General features: G+C 58.7%; 1 protein-coding gene across 4 annotated transcripts in view; it reads right to left on the bottom strand.

Annotated features, from left to right (window-relative positions):
* Positions 1-418: 418 nt before the first annotated feature.
* The window catches only part of NTNG2 (netrin G2), a 71,265-nt gene continuing 55,484 nt past the window's right edge, over positions 419-16,199 (bottom strand). The window contains exons 5-10 of one of the 4 annotated variants that reach the window (XM_033123277.1): positions 12,440-12,466; positions 8,189-8,263; positions 6,608-6,712; positions 4,987-5,154; positions 3,354-3,488; positions 426-2,731 (exon numbers count right to left, since the gene is read on the bottom strand). In XM_033123277.1, the coding sequence (XP_032979168.1) occupies positions 2,496-2,731; positions 3,354-3,488; positions 4,987-5,154; positions 6,608-6,712; positions 8,189-8,263; positions 12,440-12,466 (746 nt within the window). In that variant the 3' untranslated portion in view covers positions 426-2,495. Of the gene's footprint in view, positions 2,732-3,353; positions 3,489-4,986; positions 5,155-6,607; positions 6,713-8,188; positions 8,264-12,439; positions 12,467-16,199 lie in introns of all 4 variants that reach the window. The other 3 variants (XM_033123274.1, XM_033123276.1, XM_033123275.1) reach the window with 3 other exon arrangements.

The following is a 16,199-nucleotide window of genomic DNA, read 5'->3' as shown; positions in this document are numbered from 1 at the left end:
GAAGGCTGCCGGTTCGATTCCCACATGGGCCAGTGCCAGATGGCTCAGTTGGTTGGAGCGCAGGCTCTCAACCACAAGGTTGCCGGTTCGACTCCCACAAGGGATGGTGGGCTTCGCCCCTGCAACTAAGATTGAACACGGCACCTTGAGCTGAGCTGCCACCGAACTCCCTGATGGCTCAGTTGGTTGGAGTGTGGGCTCTCAACCACAAGGTTGCTGGTTCGACTCCCACAAGGGATGGTGGGCTGTGCCCCCTGCAACGAGGACTAAAAGGACAACAACTTGACTTGGAAACAAGTCCTGGAAGTACACACTGTTCCCCAATAAAGTCCTGTTCCCCTTCCCCAAATTAAAATAAATAAATAAAAGAAATCCTAACACATCAATTAAAAAAAAAAAAAGAAGAAGAAGAAGTGTGGAGGTTGGCAACCAGGGCTGGTCCCTGGCTCTGCCAGTTCCTCAGAAAAGCAGCATCTACCTTCTTGGCTCCACCATTCTCTCTCCCTACAGCCCTGTTTACTCAGCACTGCGGGTGGGGGAGACTTGAGAGACAAAAGCCAGGGCCCAAAACTTGGCCAAACAAGGCTTGGTTGGGAGTTGGGGTAGGGGAGATTTCTAGGGAACTTTCTGGAAGCCCCACCCATCACTCCTGCTTACATCTCATTGTCCAGAACTGTGTCACATGGCCACTCCTACGCACAAGCACAAGGAGCCCCAGAGATGTTTTAGTTCAGCTGGGCTGAGTGGGGTTCTGTCAGTAAGGAAGAGATAAAGCCACAGGGACCTGGGAGCTGACCCTGCAACCTGGTTTTGGGATGGGAGCTGGGGGTGCTCGGCCTCGAGGTGCAGCTCGTCATATTTAATGTCAGTTGTAGCTCCCCTTCCTTTCCTGTATTGTAATCTCATCCTCAAGGTCAAGTTTTGTTAAACCCAGTCTTAGCATTGCCTTGGGGACTTGAGGGAGTGTGGCAGGTCTAAACTTCCCAGCCTGGAAAGAGTGGCAGCTGCTGGCAGAGCAGGTGTCAAAGGGTGATCGCAGGTGGGGGCTATAGGAGCAATGAGGAACCAGAACCGGATCCGTGGCCCTGGGTGTCTTTGAGGCTTTGAGGAAGTACGTACGTACGTAGGGAGGGAAACCCGGAGCGCAACACCCAAGGGCTGGACAGACCCAGGGCACCCTCCCTAGCCAAGGGCCTCAGCTGATGGGCTCCATTCTTCAGAGCGTCCTCTCACAACTCCCACGCTGTCCCTGCGTCGCCTTGGCCATCCCTCCTTGGGACTCTCAGGCCAGCAGGGGCCTCTGGAAAGAGGCAGCGGCCGCAGACACTGGACCTGAGGCCTGGGGTCCGGCAGGTCTGAGACCACACAGTCCCTCTGATTTAGAAACCGGGGCCTGGAAGTCACGCGCCAGCAGAACGCGGGCCAGTCCTGTCCCTCGGACTTCTCAGTGGCTGTATCAGCGTCCACCGAGTGCTTTTAAATTTGAGGACAGCTGAGGAAAAGTGCAATAAACTCTGGGTTTTTTGTTTGTTTGTTTGTTTTGGGGAAGGAGGGCGACAGTCTCCCAAGTTTGGGGAGCATGTGGGTCACTGGCATGGCCACACCTGGCCGAGCGGTGAGAGAGCCTGGGGGATGGTAGCCTGAAAGTGAAATAGTTTCTTTAAGGTGATATTGGGGTGCCTCTTTAAATCCCAAATGAACACAGAAAGAAAACAGGCCCTGGAGGCAGCAGTGAGCAGATGTTTTACTCTGTCGGATTATACACCATCAAGCACCCCGTGGTGACCAGCGTCCCAGTCGTGTCCCTTCTTACAGGGGATGGTTAATACAAACAAAAATAGTTCTCTACAAAACAAAGTTTCCAGCCCTCCCAACCCTCCTTCCTAACTCCCTCCCCCAGACGGTGAGTTCCTTGGTCACCAGCCTCTGGAGGGGCCTGCGGTCTGGTGGGTTGCAAAGTACAACTGAGAAAGAATATAAAAGAGAATCGAGTCAGCGACTAGAGTTGTAGGCAACTGGAGTTCCGAGTCCGCTGGCTGATGGTAAGCCAGGGATAGGCGCAGGGGGTCTGCAACAGTGAGTGAGTGTGTGTGTGAGTGTGTGTGTGTGTGTGTGTGTGTGAATCTGGGGGTGTTGGGTGACCAGCGTTTCTCCCCACCCGGTCTCACCGCCAGCAAAAAATAAAAAAAAAAAAAATAGGAAAAGGGCAAGGGGCGAAGGATAATAGAAAAACTAAGACCAAAATCGCAGGCCGCTGGGGCCAAGGCCCCACAGCGCCCCCTGCTGTAGAGCCAGGGCTGGGCAGGTGCCACGGAGCGGGGCGGGAGGAGGGCAGAGGACTCCGCTGAGTAGCACCTGGGAGCAGCTCCTGCTGCACCCTTCTCGCCGCCCCGCCGCGGAGGCCGGCCCCCGGGTCCCCGGAGCCTCGGGCCCCTGGGCGCAGGGCGCAGGGCGCGCGGACCGGCTCTCACCGGCCGCGGGTCCTCCGGCAGGGCTCAGCAGCCGAGGCAGGCGGCCAGCCCCAGCAGCAGCAGGCAGCCGAGCAGGGTGGCGGGGTGCGGCGCGGCCCCCGGCGCGCGGTCGCAGTCCAGGCTGCCGTCGTCGTCGGCGGAGTCGCAGCGAGGTTGCTCGCAGTGCACGCCGGTGTAGCCGCGCGGGCAGGCGCAGCGCTGGTTCTGCAAGCAGGTGCCGCCGTTCTGGCAGAGAAGCTGGTCGTCGTCGCACACGTTGGCTGCGGGGCGGAGGGGCAGTTAACTCGGGTGCTGGCCCGGTCCACCCCCCACGTTGGAGCTTCTGCGACTGGGATGTGCGAACCCCTGGGGGCGCGGAGTGGACTAGGGGGCTGTTGAAGCCTCAGGGCGCACTTGGCGCAAAACGACCCTGCGTGGATGGTAACAACGGCTGGGCGAGACCTGGCCGCCGCCTCTCTCCCCCCGCGGCTCCTGGCGCTCCCCGCTCCCGCGCACTGGCCTTGGTGCGGAGCTTCGGCCGCGCCTGCTCTTTTGCCTCCAGAGCTTCGCACGTGCTGTTCCATGTGCCTGGAGTGCTCTTCTAACCTCTTCCTTATGCTAACGCGGATCTTTGCCAGACCATCATTTCCACGGGCAACCTCATTCCCTCCACCCTGCAGCCAACTCCAACCAAACCCCAGCTCCACTTTGCCTCCAACTCCCTTCCCAGTTCGGCCTCTCGTGGTTCCCACCTGACACCGACTCTCCTCAGTCGCATCAAGGCCACCCAACCCACCTGGCCCGGTCCACGGTCCCCAGACCCACCTTTGGCAGCATGAACCCTGCCAACCCGCCTGCCCCGCCTGAGCCCCGCCCCCACAGCACCAGGCCCCGCCCACTCACGGTAGCAGCCCTGCCGCCAGTAGTGTGTGGGGAGGCAGTCGTCGCACTTGGGCCCCGCCGCACCCTCCCGGCACTCGCAGAAACCGGTCTCGTTGCACCGATCGTGCACGGAGCCGATCTGGTTGCAGTTACACTCTGGATGGACAAGTGCACGGCGTGCGGTCAGGGCGACATGTCGGCGCTGTCTGCAGGGACCCCACCTCTCCTGACCCCATCTCCTTCCTAGCCGGGTCTCCAAGTGATGCTCCCCACACTGTGTCTGTGAGAGCGCGCGGTTGGACGACGACCGGAGCTGCTGGGGTGTCCAAATCTCAAGGGAAGACCGACTCCGTTCCCTGGCATTCATTACCCCCTCCCCCTTCCTGGCACTGGTGCTGTGTGGCCTGGGCCAGCCCCTTTTCCTCTCTGGGTCTGTCTCTGCATCTGTGACTGGAGCAGGCGCCGATCGGTCCCAGCTCCAAAGAGCTATGACTGACAGGTGGGAGCAGCCTCATAGGAAGCCATGGGGCCTCTGTCCTGGGGGTTAAGGTGGGTGTGTGTGGGGGGGGTCGTGTAGTCTGCACCTGTAGTTCCTTTCTAGGGTGGGTGGAGGCGCAGCTCCAGAAGCCCCCAGACTCCCCCTGCCGCTCCCAGTTGGTTTCCTGTGAGAGGTAGCAAACGTCCCCAGTCTGGGAGTCCTTGAAGAAGCCCAGTGCTGGGCCTGGGGGTGGAGGCAGAGGCTGGGGGAGGAGGGGCACCTCTAATCGGATCCAGAGGCCCAGGCTTGTCCCTGCAGCTGGCCGTGTAACATCGGCAGCACAATTCTGTTTGGATCACTTTAGCGTTGATGGAATTATCTGAAGGCTGCTGCTGTAATTCAGACTGACAGCGCCAGCTTTGTGGGCAGCTTCTCCTCTGTGCAGCCCGAGCTGGCCTGGTGGGTGGGGATGGGCAATGGGGTCCCCTGGGGGTTGGGCACCAGGGCCTAAACCTGGCCTCTACTGGAGACAGGGGGAGGGGTGGTGAGCAGCCCTTCCAGGCTGGTGGGTGTTGGTTGGGGGCCATGGCCTTGGCCTTTTGGGATGGACTGCCCCCGCCCAGGCCCAGGGTCCCTGCAGATTTCCTTCTCTACCTCGAAGCCAGTCCTGGAGCAGAGTTACTTTTCTATCTCGAGGTGCCCACTGCAGGTAGAGGGCAGCTTTATCTGCTGGGCTCTGCTTATAAAGCATTTAAAGAATCTCATTTGAAGAATTTTCTGACTTCAGCCACAAAAAATGGTTGAAAACCTTTGATGTGATCCACCTCCTGATTTTACAGACAGGGAAACTGAGGCCCAGAGAGGGGAAGGGAATTGCCCAAATGCACACAGCAAGGCAAGCCCGAGAACCAGTCTTTGACTCTAACTAGTGGCTCTGAAATTCCAGTGCCCGAGAGGAGAACCGCATGGGGAGGTGATTGATAGAGCACATTCTGGAAGCTTTTGTCTTTAGAGACGCCAGCTGGAGTGGGCCCTGGGATGAATTTCCCAGCCTCCCCAAGGCATTCTGACGCTTGGGTCTTCAGACCCACCTCACACTGCCTCACTGTCCATGTACCCTGCACCCCATTCCAGCACATTCTCGGTGCCCTGCCAGCCCAGCCGTGCCCAGCTCACCGATGCACACGTTCTCGTCATCCAGCTCGGCAGAGCCATTGCGGTAGAAGCCCAGACGGCAGTGCTGGCAGTGCTGGCCTCGCGTGTTGTGCTTGCAGCTGACGCAGGTCACCACGTTGAGGAAGTCGATGTAGCTGCAGCGGTTGGAGTGGCCATAACACTCGCAGTCTGGGCCGGCCGAGCGTGAGAAACATCACAGGTCAGTGAGCAAAGGGAGACTGTGCCTTCCTGCTGCCCCCTCCCCTGTGCGTTCGGGAAAACAGGCACAGGGAGAGGAAGGACCCGCCCCAGGACACACAGGGGTGCAGGATCTGGCACGGGAAGGTGCCGTGGGCCTCCTAACACTTCTGTACCACTGAGGCAGAGATGGGCCTGGCAGCTTTGAGCCCAGAGGAGAGCCAGTATAGGCCCAGCCCACAAATTCCCACCTGGCCCTATGGCCAGGATCCAGGGAGGGCCAGTGGGCAGCACCTGCCTAAGGCCTGGCTGGGTGCCAGGGCAAGGGGCTCTTGGGAGGGATGCCGGGGTGACTAGAAATGATTCATGCAGGGAGGATGGGTCATGCCGCCGGACTGTGAACTCAGGGAGGGCAATGCTTGGGGGCATGGTGTTCACCAGTGTCCCCAGCCATTCGATGAAGGGTAGGTACATGCATGAACGCTGGATGGAATGCAAAGGGCCAGAGCTCCCTTCCCATGCTGCTTTGGAAGATGGTTGGAAGGAAAAATGCCACCTGCAGGGCCCTTTCTTACCAGCCTGAGCTATTCTGCAAATCTCATTGACACCAGAGGGCCTTGTTACTTTGCTTCCCCTTAAGCCTGGCCCGGCTTCTGACTATACCTGAGGACAGCCATCTCCACAGCCATCTTGCTCCAGCCCTACATCTGCTCCAGGGGCTGAGCAAGCCCTGTGACCACCTGGGGCAACGCCCTGCCCCAGGGACTGGAAGGCGTGGGCTTGCTGAGGGTCACCTGATGCCATTTCTTGTGTCCCTCCTATGGGGCTCAACCCCCTTGAACGAGAAAGCCATTGTGGCTCCCCCTGGACAAGGAAGGGTGCCGGCCAGACTCTTTGAAACACCATCTGTGTGTCTCTAGAGGACCCAACCTCCTGTGGTTGAAGAGGGAAGAACTGACCAGGTGTCAGGGTGTCAGGGGTCAAGGGCACGAGAGACCTTGGAGACATGAGCCTCTGGGATGTGCCCAGGAGGAGACAGTGGGCATACCCACACCACGGGCCTCCTGGGCCTGCTCCCTTCACCTTGTCTGTGCAGGGATGACAGGGTGCGGCGTCCTCCTAGTGTCCCAAGGAGTCAGTGACCCCTGTGTCCCAGATCTTGCTCCAACCAAGACAAGCCCCTGGACCACGCCTCCCAGGGGAGCCGGGACAGGCTATTTCTGGCAGCTGCTCTGCCTGCCGGGTGCTGCCCACTGTGCCTGACTCACACTGGCTCCCAGGTCCCTTGGGGAGGGAGGGCTGCAGGAGAGAGACTCAGTTTCACCTTGACCCAGCTACTCTAGGAGGCTTTTCTGAGCCTGGTATTGGCCTTCATCCTGGATCGTTCTTTTTCCAGTGGAAGTGGGGGGACAGGTGTTGGAGAAGGGCTGAGCTGGTCCCCAGCCCTTCCTCTTATCTTGGAATTTTTCAATAGGCATCACTTGAGGAGATTTGGGCCTGAGCTGGAAAGGTTTGGAGGCCTTGGGGGCACGGGCAGAGGTGCCCATAGCTTGGAGAGATGAGAAACAAACTCTTCCACAATCGGGGAGGTCTGTCGGAGCTCAGGAAAACCCCGCAAAGGCTCCCAAGGGGCCCTGGCAAGCTCGGGGGCAGCTCTGTCATCTCCTTAGGTTTGAGGTGACACAGCACATCCAGGAACATGCAGGAGGACCAGCCCTGCCGTTGGTCCCCCCCTTGGAGACCATCCACACATCCAGCTGGATTGATCCTCCCAAATCGCTCCCCTGCCTCCAGCACCCACCACCACGCTGGGCGCTTTGCTGGAGCTGGACAATCCTGTCACTGACTGAAAACATTGCTTCTCCTCTTGTCTGCCCTCCCCTCTCCAAACTCCCGTGAGCACCAAATCCAGGGTCTGAACTAGGCATTCAAGACTTTGGCAGTTCCCTTCCTTCCTGAAGCAATCTCCCTGCTGCGGCCAGAGTGAGTCCTTTACCGCCCACTGCCTTCCCACTTGCCCGTGTTGTAGAGCCACAAGCACAGACAGCACCTGCCTTCCACTGCCGTCCAGAACCCACCCCACATTTGTGCGTGAGCCTGCAGGGTGCCGGGAGCATCATCCCCTCGCTTCCCTCTGGAAGTCTGTGATGCCCCGGCCAGGCCAGGGCAAGGAAGTGATGGCTCCAGCCAGCCTGTCTCCGTCACTGGGGAGGATGCCAGGCTCAGGAAGCTCCAGGTGGCTGGGAACTGCAGACCCTCCCTCACCCGTTGTGGTTCTGGCTTCGGAACCTCCTGCCAGCAGAGGGCGCTCAAAGCCCTTCTTGCTGCCCACAGCTGGTGCTGGAAGAGGGATTGAGGTATGGGAGGGGTGGGGTTGCAGCCTAAAGGGGCATTAGGGCCTAAGGTCCAGGGAACAGGTGAGCTGGCATGGGGACAGTTCCCTTCTTGGAGATTTGGGCAGGTCTCATGTGTGCCTCCTGTGTGTGTCCACCTATGGCTACAAATGAGCCCACTGTAGTCAGAGAACGAGACTCTCAGCTGGGTTTCAGTGCCTTCTACCACCTTCCAGCCCTCCTTTAACCAATACACCTTCCCTGTCAGGTCGGCTGCTCACTGCCATCCACTGCCAAAACCTTGCCCCACTGGTCCTGCCGCCTGGAACGCACTTCCTTCTCCCTTCATCTACCATAGTCACCCCCTGCAGGACGCCCTTCACCAGTCTCTGAGCTCCATCACTGCCCAGCGTGCCCTGTGAACCCCAGTGGCAGGAGAGAGAGCACTGTTATCAAGGCAGAGTCCACTGGCTCCGAAGCCCTTGGCGGGGGGGGGATTTAAAAGGGGTTGGGTTTGGTGATGTCACACCGGCCCTAAGTAGGTGAGAGGTGGGGGTGAGACAGGTAGAGCTCCAAGTCCCCCCCCAGCTCCCTCCAGCCTCCTCCCACCCCCGAACCTCACCAGGTACACCTGCTATCTCCACTAAGAGGGAGGGGTCTGTGGGTCTAAGGAGCACCCCCCACCCCCATACCTTCTGCACTGGAGGACACCTGACGCCAAGAGGGGCTCCCCCTGAGGGGGGCCGCTGTACATGGTCTGATCCACTCTTGGGGGAAAGAAGAGAAGAAACCAAGTCATGCAAGGGGGTGGGGCTGGGACCTACTGAGGTATCACTCCCCACAGGCCCCTTATCAGAAGCAGCACTATAAGAAGGGGCTCTGTCTACACTGGCCAAATGGAACTGGGTCAAAATCTACTGGAGAGGCAGCATCTACACTACTGCAGCCTGCGGAGGGCACACGTGGACTTGAAGCCAGATGGGAGAGGGGCCCCCATGCCTGAGAATCTGCGTGCTTTGGGCAGTTCTTTCTTTAGGAGGACACCTGATTTTGGAACTCTTCTACCCTCCCCGTGTGGTCTCCATTCCCACTGAATCGAGTCCCAAATCTGGGTCCAGACCTCTCTGTGCTGAAGTCTCTGGCTAATGGCTGTAAAGGGGGTGTGTGTTCTGGCCAAGACATCAAACGTTTCTAGAAGGGTCCTCGAAGGCTTCATGTCCAAACCAATGCAGGGACGGGGCGCCCCGCAACGTCTGGCCTGCCTCCCTGGCCACCACCATTCTCACCTGCCCGACCGCTGGTTTGGGCCCATTTTCACCAGAGACTCCAATGTGAGTCAACCTCCAAATGCCACAGCACAGTCTCCAAGACCAACTGAACACACAGCTGGGGAGGCAGCAGGCTGGCAAAGATAGGGCATCGCTCTGCACCGAATTTCAAAGGACAAACCCCGAGGGACAGGAGAAAGTAATTCTTCCCGCTTCTAAAGGGATTACACACGATGCTGGTTGGTGGGGAAAGAAAATCTACCGGCTGAAAAAGTGTGGGAGCCTTTCCGGCTGGGAACCTTTGGACATCAAATTGACATTGCCATGGTGTTCGACAATGAGAGGCTGCCAGGCCCAAATTGGCAAGGGCTTAATTAGAGCCGCACTAAAACTCGCCCGAAGGCTTTTGGCTCTGGAGCCTTCCTCCCACCGTCCTCTGCAGGGGACAGGATTAGTGGTCTTCAGCAGCTTTTTCCACCCCGCAGCCCCTGCCCTTCAGACAGCTTGACACTGGCAGGAGGGAGAAACATCTGGGCCAGGGCTTCACGGGCCCAGCTGGATTCTGGCCAAGGAGCCTGAAGCACCTGTGGGGAGTGCCTGGAAAGACTCGGGACCTTTCTGGGTTCTGGGATCTGGGGGCAGGGAACACGCCCGCTGGGCTCTGCAGGGACATGCTCAGGTGTGCGGGAAGAACGTTCTCGCGGCAGCCTGTGTCCTGTGCCAAGACCAGATGGAGGCCCCGTCTGTTCCTTTGGAATCGGGGAACTGTGCAAACCAGGTCTTAAAGACGGCAGCACCTCACAACCCCCTGAGGCCTCAGGGTGGTAGCATTGGGCGGCTGAGTGGGCAGGTAGCATCTGCAGTCAGTGAGCCCTGAGTTCCAGTCCTGCCCTGGAAATCCTGTTACCCTGAGCAGAGGCTCCTTCCATTTCTTCCTTCACTGAAGTGTAATTTACATACCGTAAAACCCAGCTGCTCTTCCTAAGTAAGCCTTAACACCCTCACCTGTGGGATTAGGGAAACAGCAGCCCTCACATCTGAGCTGTGAGCCCAGGAATCCACTCTCCACCAACTGTAGTGATTGTCATTATTAGTGGGGGTTCACGTGCAATGGGGGACCCAAGCATGGGCTTTAGTTGCTAAAGAGGAGCGATGATGTCCGCTGGACATGGGTACCTCAGGTCATTGGCTGTCACCCTGGAACTACCTTTTCCCTAACGCCTTGCTGGGCTCAGGATGCAAAGCCGACCACAAGCTCACCGAATAGTCCAGCCTGGAAGGAGGCGCGCCTCCTTCTCAGCACTCGGGTCCTGGGAACCCTCACGACTCGCACAATTCCCGCCTTAGCTCATCTCAGCTCACTGGCCAGCCTCTGTCTCCTGACTTCTCAGCTTTGCAGTTGGCCCTGCACCCCTTGCTCCAGATCAGAAATCAGAAGCAGCTTGGAAAAAGGAGTCAAGGTTCCTCAGAGAGACAGTGTGTGTGTGTGTGTGTGTGTGTGTGTGTGTGTGCACGCGCGTGCATGTGTGTGACACAGAGTGGCCTCCCATCCAGACAGACCACCGTGTGCAGGCAAACACGGCATCCACCATGATTGTTCTGGTTCCCATCTGCCCATCACAGGCTCAGCAAAAAGAGCACAAATCTCAGGCAGCTGGGCCAACTTGTGTCCGAATTCCCAGAGTGACCCCCTGTTCTCCACCCCAGAGAGGATTTCTGGATCAAGGGGATCCCCGGACATCCTTGAATCTCCTGGCTAGCCCCTGCCTCCTGCAAATTCTTCCTGTGGGGAGGAGGAAGGCAGAAAGAAAAAGAGCTGTGGTGTGCCATCCTCTGGGTCCTGGCTGGGACCAGGAAGAATTCCCTTGGCCACGACTTCCTGGCACCTTCTGGGAAGGACAGGTCCTTTAGGACACCTGGCACTTGCAGTGGGCAAGGTCTAGAGGGGCACCCCAGCACCCCAAGCCTCGAGAACACAGCAGTCCCGCTTTGGAGGGGAATAAGATACAGCGGCAGATGTTTCCACACCTGTCTGTAGCTAGAGCCCGGGAGTGGCCACGCTGATTGACACGGGCAGGAGGCGGGCCCCTGGCCTGGCCCCGCCCACACACTCAGCCCCAAATGCCCTGCCATCTGCGTTCTGAAAACCCAGCTCAGAGGCTCCCTTCTGTCTTGTCCTTCTTGGCTGACCCCGAGTGTCCATTCCCAGGGGTGGGCTGCTGAGGGGCTAGGGGCAAGGCAGGGGCCGCGCTGGGACACAGGCCCTGTCTTTGGGTGAACTCTGTGTAGCCTCGCTGCCACAGGCCCCCTCCTCCTAGCTCACCCTGTCCTCCTGGCCATGCTGGTCTCGGTGCCCTCCTGAGCAGTGCCTTGGCGGTGGGGGCAGGAGCTGGAAGGGAGCCCTGGATCCCCTGGCTGGGGCCCAGTGACAGGGGGGTCCAGACGACTTGGAGGCCCCTTGGCCCGATACTCTGTGGCTCTAGGGTTCTAGCGTTCTCTGCTCTAAGAGCCAAGTCTCCGCCTTCCCCAGGGCTGTCACCCCACAGCATTGCACATCACAGGGACTTGGCAAGAAGTGGGAGAGGGTGGGGCGGCCAGGGCTGTACCTGGGCACCCACCTGTGGGCTGTGGGCTGCTGGAGGCCATGGGGGCCCCAGCAATGGATATAGAGGGGGCAGGAGTGGTGGGGTCCCCCCTTGTGGCCACAGTAACCACGGGGCTTTGGGGACAGGGTCTTTCCCGGACCTGCTGATGCCTAGGGAGAGAAGAGACAAGCAAGAGAGTGTGGGGTAACGCAGAGAAGCTACTGAGAACCCCACGAGCAGACCTGAGTCCCCTCCAGATCCAGCTTCCTTTGGCACCCTCTCCGCCCACTGGTGTCCCAGCAGGGTACAGTCCGGGGTGGGTTGTGGACCCAAAGAGTCCTGGCAGAGGGAGGCAGTGCCCCCAAAAGCATGTCCAAGATTTGGAATCTGCCACCAGCTGGCTGCTTGAACTGGCAAGTCCTCTCCGGCTGATTCTCAGAGCAGATGGTAACACCCACCTGGGTGCGAGGATTAAATGCGATACTGAGTGTCCTGCTCCACCGCTGCCTGACTCTGAGTGCGTGAGACACGAGGGCGTGATGATGGCGTCCTGATAGTCGGCCGGGCACCCACGCCCACTGAGTTCTCAGGACTCCCTGACCCTCCTTCAGGTGGTCTGACTGCTCTGGGGCCTGAGTTGACCTGGATGCACCAGGTTCCGGGCTTACCTCCCCCAGCCTCCCCAGAGGTGATAGCTGCAGGCTGCCAGGAGGGAGGCCAAACCCTGCGGAAGGGCTGGGAGGGGGGAGAAGGTGATCCCCACTCTTGCCTAGCAGGAGAGGGAAGGGGGCCAGGATTCACCCAGGGACCAAGGGGACCTTTCCAAAGCAGCAGTAACCAAGCAGCTGAAAAGGGGGAGAAACTGAGAGGCAGGGACTGCAGGTGCCAGCGGAAGGAAACCTGGGAAGGAGCAGTGAAAGGTGAGATGCATGTGGATACAGTTAGAGGGGAGAGTGGGGTGGCTCGAGGGCCCAGCTGGGACAGGACAGCCCCTCCTTTTCTCTCCTGCTCCTTCCAGGACATGCAAAGAGGCTCGTGCATTGGGGGCCCCAGCAGCTTTCCCAGGGCAGGGACTCAGCTGTGTACTTACTGCCAACGGAGGAGCCTGCAGCAGCACCTGTGGGGAGAGAGTAGGGTCACAGAGTGGTGGCCAGAGGAGCAAGGAGCCCTAGTCACCTCCTCTCGGCAGAGGGGCGGGCAGGGCCAGGGGGCGGGGGTGGGGAGAAGGAAACTTGGATGTCACGGGCAATTCTGAGCCCTCACTGCACAGGGACTGGGATGCATGTCACCACTGCCCTGACAGGGAGGGGCCACTATTAGCTCATTTTGCAGATGGAGAAACTGAGTCTCAGAGCCATGACTTATCCTATCAGGGGACCTGCCGAAAAGCATCAAACACTCGCTGGGGGCTTCACACATGCCCCTGTTGTTTGAGTTTAGACTCTCCAGTCCTCTGGCGCAGGACAGAGGAGGGAGGCTGTTCTGGGTGTGGGAGGGGGCAGGGGGATGTCCGAGAACCTGAAGGTGACAGCCACGGGGGCAGACTAGTCTACCGGAGGCTCTGCTGGAAGTTGCCACCACAGAGAAACCACGCGTGTGTTCTCATCTGGGGAAATGCAGGGACGGCCCAATAAGTCACTGAAACATTATCGCCGTGGCCACCCCACGTTGAGTGTTCTCCACATGCCAGGCACTGTGCTCACCAAGCACTGGCCCCACGCGAGCCATTCGGTCCTCACAACAACCCCACGGGTGGGAGGTGGCAGTGTGCTCCTGGTTCTACAGGCGAGGAAACAGCTCTGGGAAAGAAATGGCCTGTCCAGGGCCACAGAGCTGTGAGTGGCAGAGGCCTGACTCCAATCTGGACTTTCTATCTGTGTGTGTCCGCTGGGGGCCACGGGAGGCCTAAGGCCATGGTTTGGCCAGGTCTCATGGTACCAGGGTAAGAACTGGCACCGTCCCTGAAGCAAGGAGCCCAGGCCACGGCCTTTTCCTCAGGTGTTCCTAAGGCAGGGTGGGAGTAAGGACACCCTTCACATCCAGGAGGCCCTCGGGGACACTGGTGTGGGCAGGGGGGCGTGTGGTGCATGGACCTGCCCTGGGAGGATGAGCCCGCTGGATACTCCCTCCTGCCTTCAGGGAGGGTACTGGTTAGAGACAGGTCCCCAGGGGAGGCTGACCCTCAGAACTGACCCGTGAGGGAGGGGCAGGCAAAGACACGACAGTTACGTTACCACAGAAGGGTGCCAGGTGGCGGCTGGGGGAGGGAGGCAGGCAGGAGGCTGGGGGCAGGCACACGGGGCCAAGGTGACCTCTAAGCTGGACCTCAACGGTGAGGGAACAGGCCAGGCGAGGATCAGAGGAGCAAGGGGAGTGTCCCAAGCCACAGCACCATGAAGATGCAGGCACAGGGACATTTGGGGTGGGGGGCGGGTTTCAGGAAAGTGGACCTGGAGGCAGTTGGATTCAGAGGTAGGGGTGGAAAGTGGTGGGAGGTATGTGGGGGTGAATGAGGGCCTTGTATGGGGGGTGCTTGATGAGTTAGATTTCATTCTGAGGGCACAGGTGGGGAGCGGGCACCAAAGGTTCTGAAGCCATGAGCACCCAGGTGAGGAAAGACCTTGTTTCTGGAGGGGAGGAGAGGCCGAAGGGCCCCCCAGGGGGGTTGCCACTGCAGGGCTGAGGGAAGAGATGGGAACAGGTGGTGATGGCGCTGGACTGGACAGTCACTCCCAGACTCGCAGGTTGGCTCGCAGGGTGGTGGTCCCACTGGCTGAGACAGGCACATGGGGGCGGGGCAAAATTAACCTGGCTTGTTTCACTCCGTGTCTCTGGGATCCTTTCTCCTGGTTGTCCCAGAGCAGGTGGGTGGCCTGGGTGAGAAAACTTTAGGCTAAGGACATGTAGCACTGCCAGCCTCACCCCTACTCTCAGGGCTTGGAGACTCTGGGGAAGCAGGTGAAGCTCCCCCAAACAAGGAAGCTCCAGGTGCCCCTATAGGATGGAGGGCAGGAGAGGTGTCAGAGGCAATGGCCTGGCCTATCTGTCCGCCGCTGGTTGACAGGACATGGCCTCCAGCCTGGGTCCCCACGGTGTGTGACCTGCAGGTCGGAGTCTCTGTCTGTGGGTGCCTGAGACCTTGCAGGATCCTTCCAGGAGAAGAATGGGGCCCAGAGAGAAGGAGAGGAGGCATGGAGGCGGGAGGGAGGGGGGAGGCCAGCAGGATAGGTGAAGGGAGGCGAGCCTGCCAGTCAGAGAGGGAAATGACAGGGACTAAAGAAAGGGTTCAAGAGATGGTTCAGGAAACAAAGAGATCAGGATGGGCACCTGGGGAGGAGGGAGCAGGAGGGGCGGCTTGTCACGCCCTGAGCGTTCTCCGTGCCTTTGAAGGCCTGGGAGCGCCTGGCAAGTCACCCCTTCAAAGGCCTGTCACGAGCAGCCCAGCACATGCATGAAGTGCCTCGCTGTGAGGCTTTCAGCTTTGATCAGCTGAAGTCACATAAATCTTTCACTGGTTGCTCGGTGGAGGGGGCGGCGCCGAGGGAGGGGCTCCTGCTACTGTGCCCAGGTGGGCTGGGCGGGCGGGCGCAGAAAGCCACTGCCCCGCTGGGCTTTGGAAACAGGGACAGTGACTGGCCCTGAGTGCCGGTGCTGGCACATAACTCGCAGTTAAACCTAGGAGGGCAGTGCGGGAGCCGGGCCTCAGTTTGCTCGTCTGGAGTGGGGTAGTAATAATGACACCACCCTGCGGGGTCGTTGTGAGGGTTCCGTGAGAAGCTATGCATGAAGGGCCAGCTGCAGCCTCTGTCACAGCGCTCGGCAAATGTCAGAATCCCTCAAATCACTCAGGGTGGGTCGGGAAGAGCCCACCCTAGAGCCAGCCCAGGCCCTTCCCTGCAGCTCGGGACGCCCTGGGAGACACTGTGGCCCATGCTGGGGGTCTCCATGAATGGGTGTTCAGGCAAACGCTGTTTCCCTGAAAATGAGACCTAGCCAGACAATCAGCTCTAATGCGTCTTTTGGAGCACAAATTAATATAAGACCCAGTATTATATTATATTATATCATATCATATTATATTATATATTATATTATACCCGGTATATATTATATTATATTAATTATATTATATTATAAAGACTCGGTCTTATATTATAGTAAAATAAGACTGGGTCTTATATTAAGTTTTGCTCCAAAAGATGCATTAGAGCTGATTCTCCGACTAGGTCATATATTTGGGGAAACACGGTATGTAGGCACACCCCAAGGTTGTTTCTCTGGCGTGGGACAGCTGGGCCCCAAGAGGAGAAGGCTGTGTGGAGAGCACAGCAGGGACTCGGGGGGCAGGGGACGCGGGCGAGGGCCTCTGAGGACCCCTCTGTAAATGGGATAACAGGACACTTGCTTCCAGGGGCCCTCTGAGGGTCGACGGGGTGGTGAGCAGCCACTCCTAGCCGCGTGTGGCAGGCTGTAAATGCCCCAGGAACGCCGGTTATGAGGGAGGCTGCAGCTAATCCGTGGGGCCTTCTCCCCAGCCTTGGGGTGGAGAAGGGGGGACCGCAGAGAAGATGCTGAGCAGCTCAGCTCGGTCCCCCCACCCGGAAGCTTTTGGCAGAACGCAGGTGTGCCAGAGTGTCTTATTATGAGGCTGGCGCTTGGGATCCGCCTAACAAGGGGTGTGAGTGTGTGTGTGCACATTTATGTGTGTATTTGTATGTGTGTGCATGCATATATGTTTGTGTGTGCATGCATGTTTGCACACGTGTGCACGTGTGCTTGTATGTGTTTATGCGTGCATGTTTGCTTGTGTGTGTGCACATGTTCTGTGTGAGCGCATGCATGTATGTGTA

The sequence above is a fragment of the Rhinolophus ferrumequinum genome, chromosome 12, assembly GCF_004115265.2.
Source record: "Rhinolophus ferrumequinum isolate MPI-CBG mRhiFer1 chromosome 12, mRhiFer1_v1.p, whole genome shotgun sequence".
Lineage (NCBI taxonomy): Eukaryota > Metazoa > Chordata > Mammalia > Chiroptera > Rhinolophidae > Rhinolophus > Rhinolophus ferrumequinum.
This window is presented reverse-complemented; position numbering and strand designations above follow the sequence as displayed.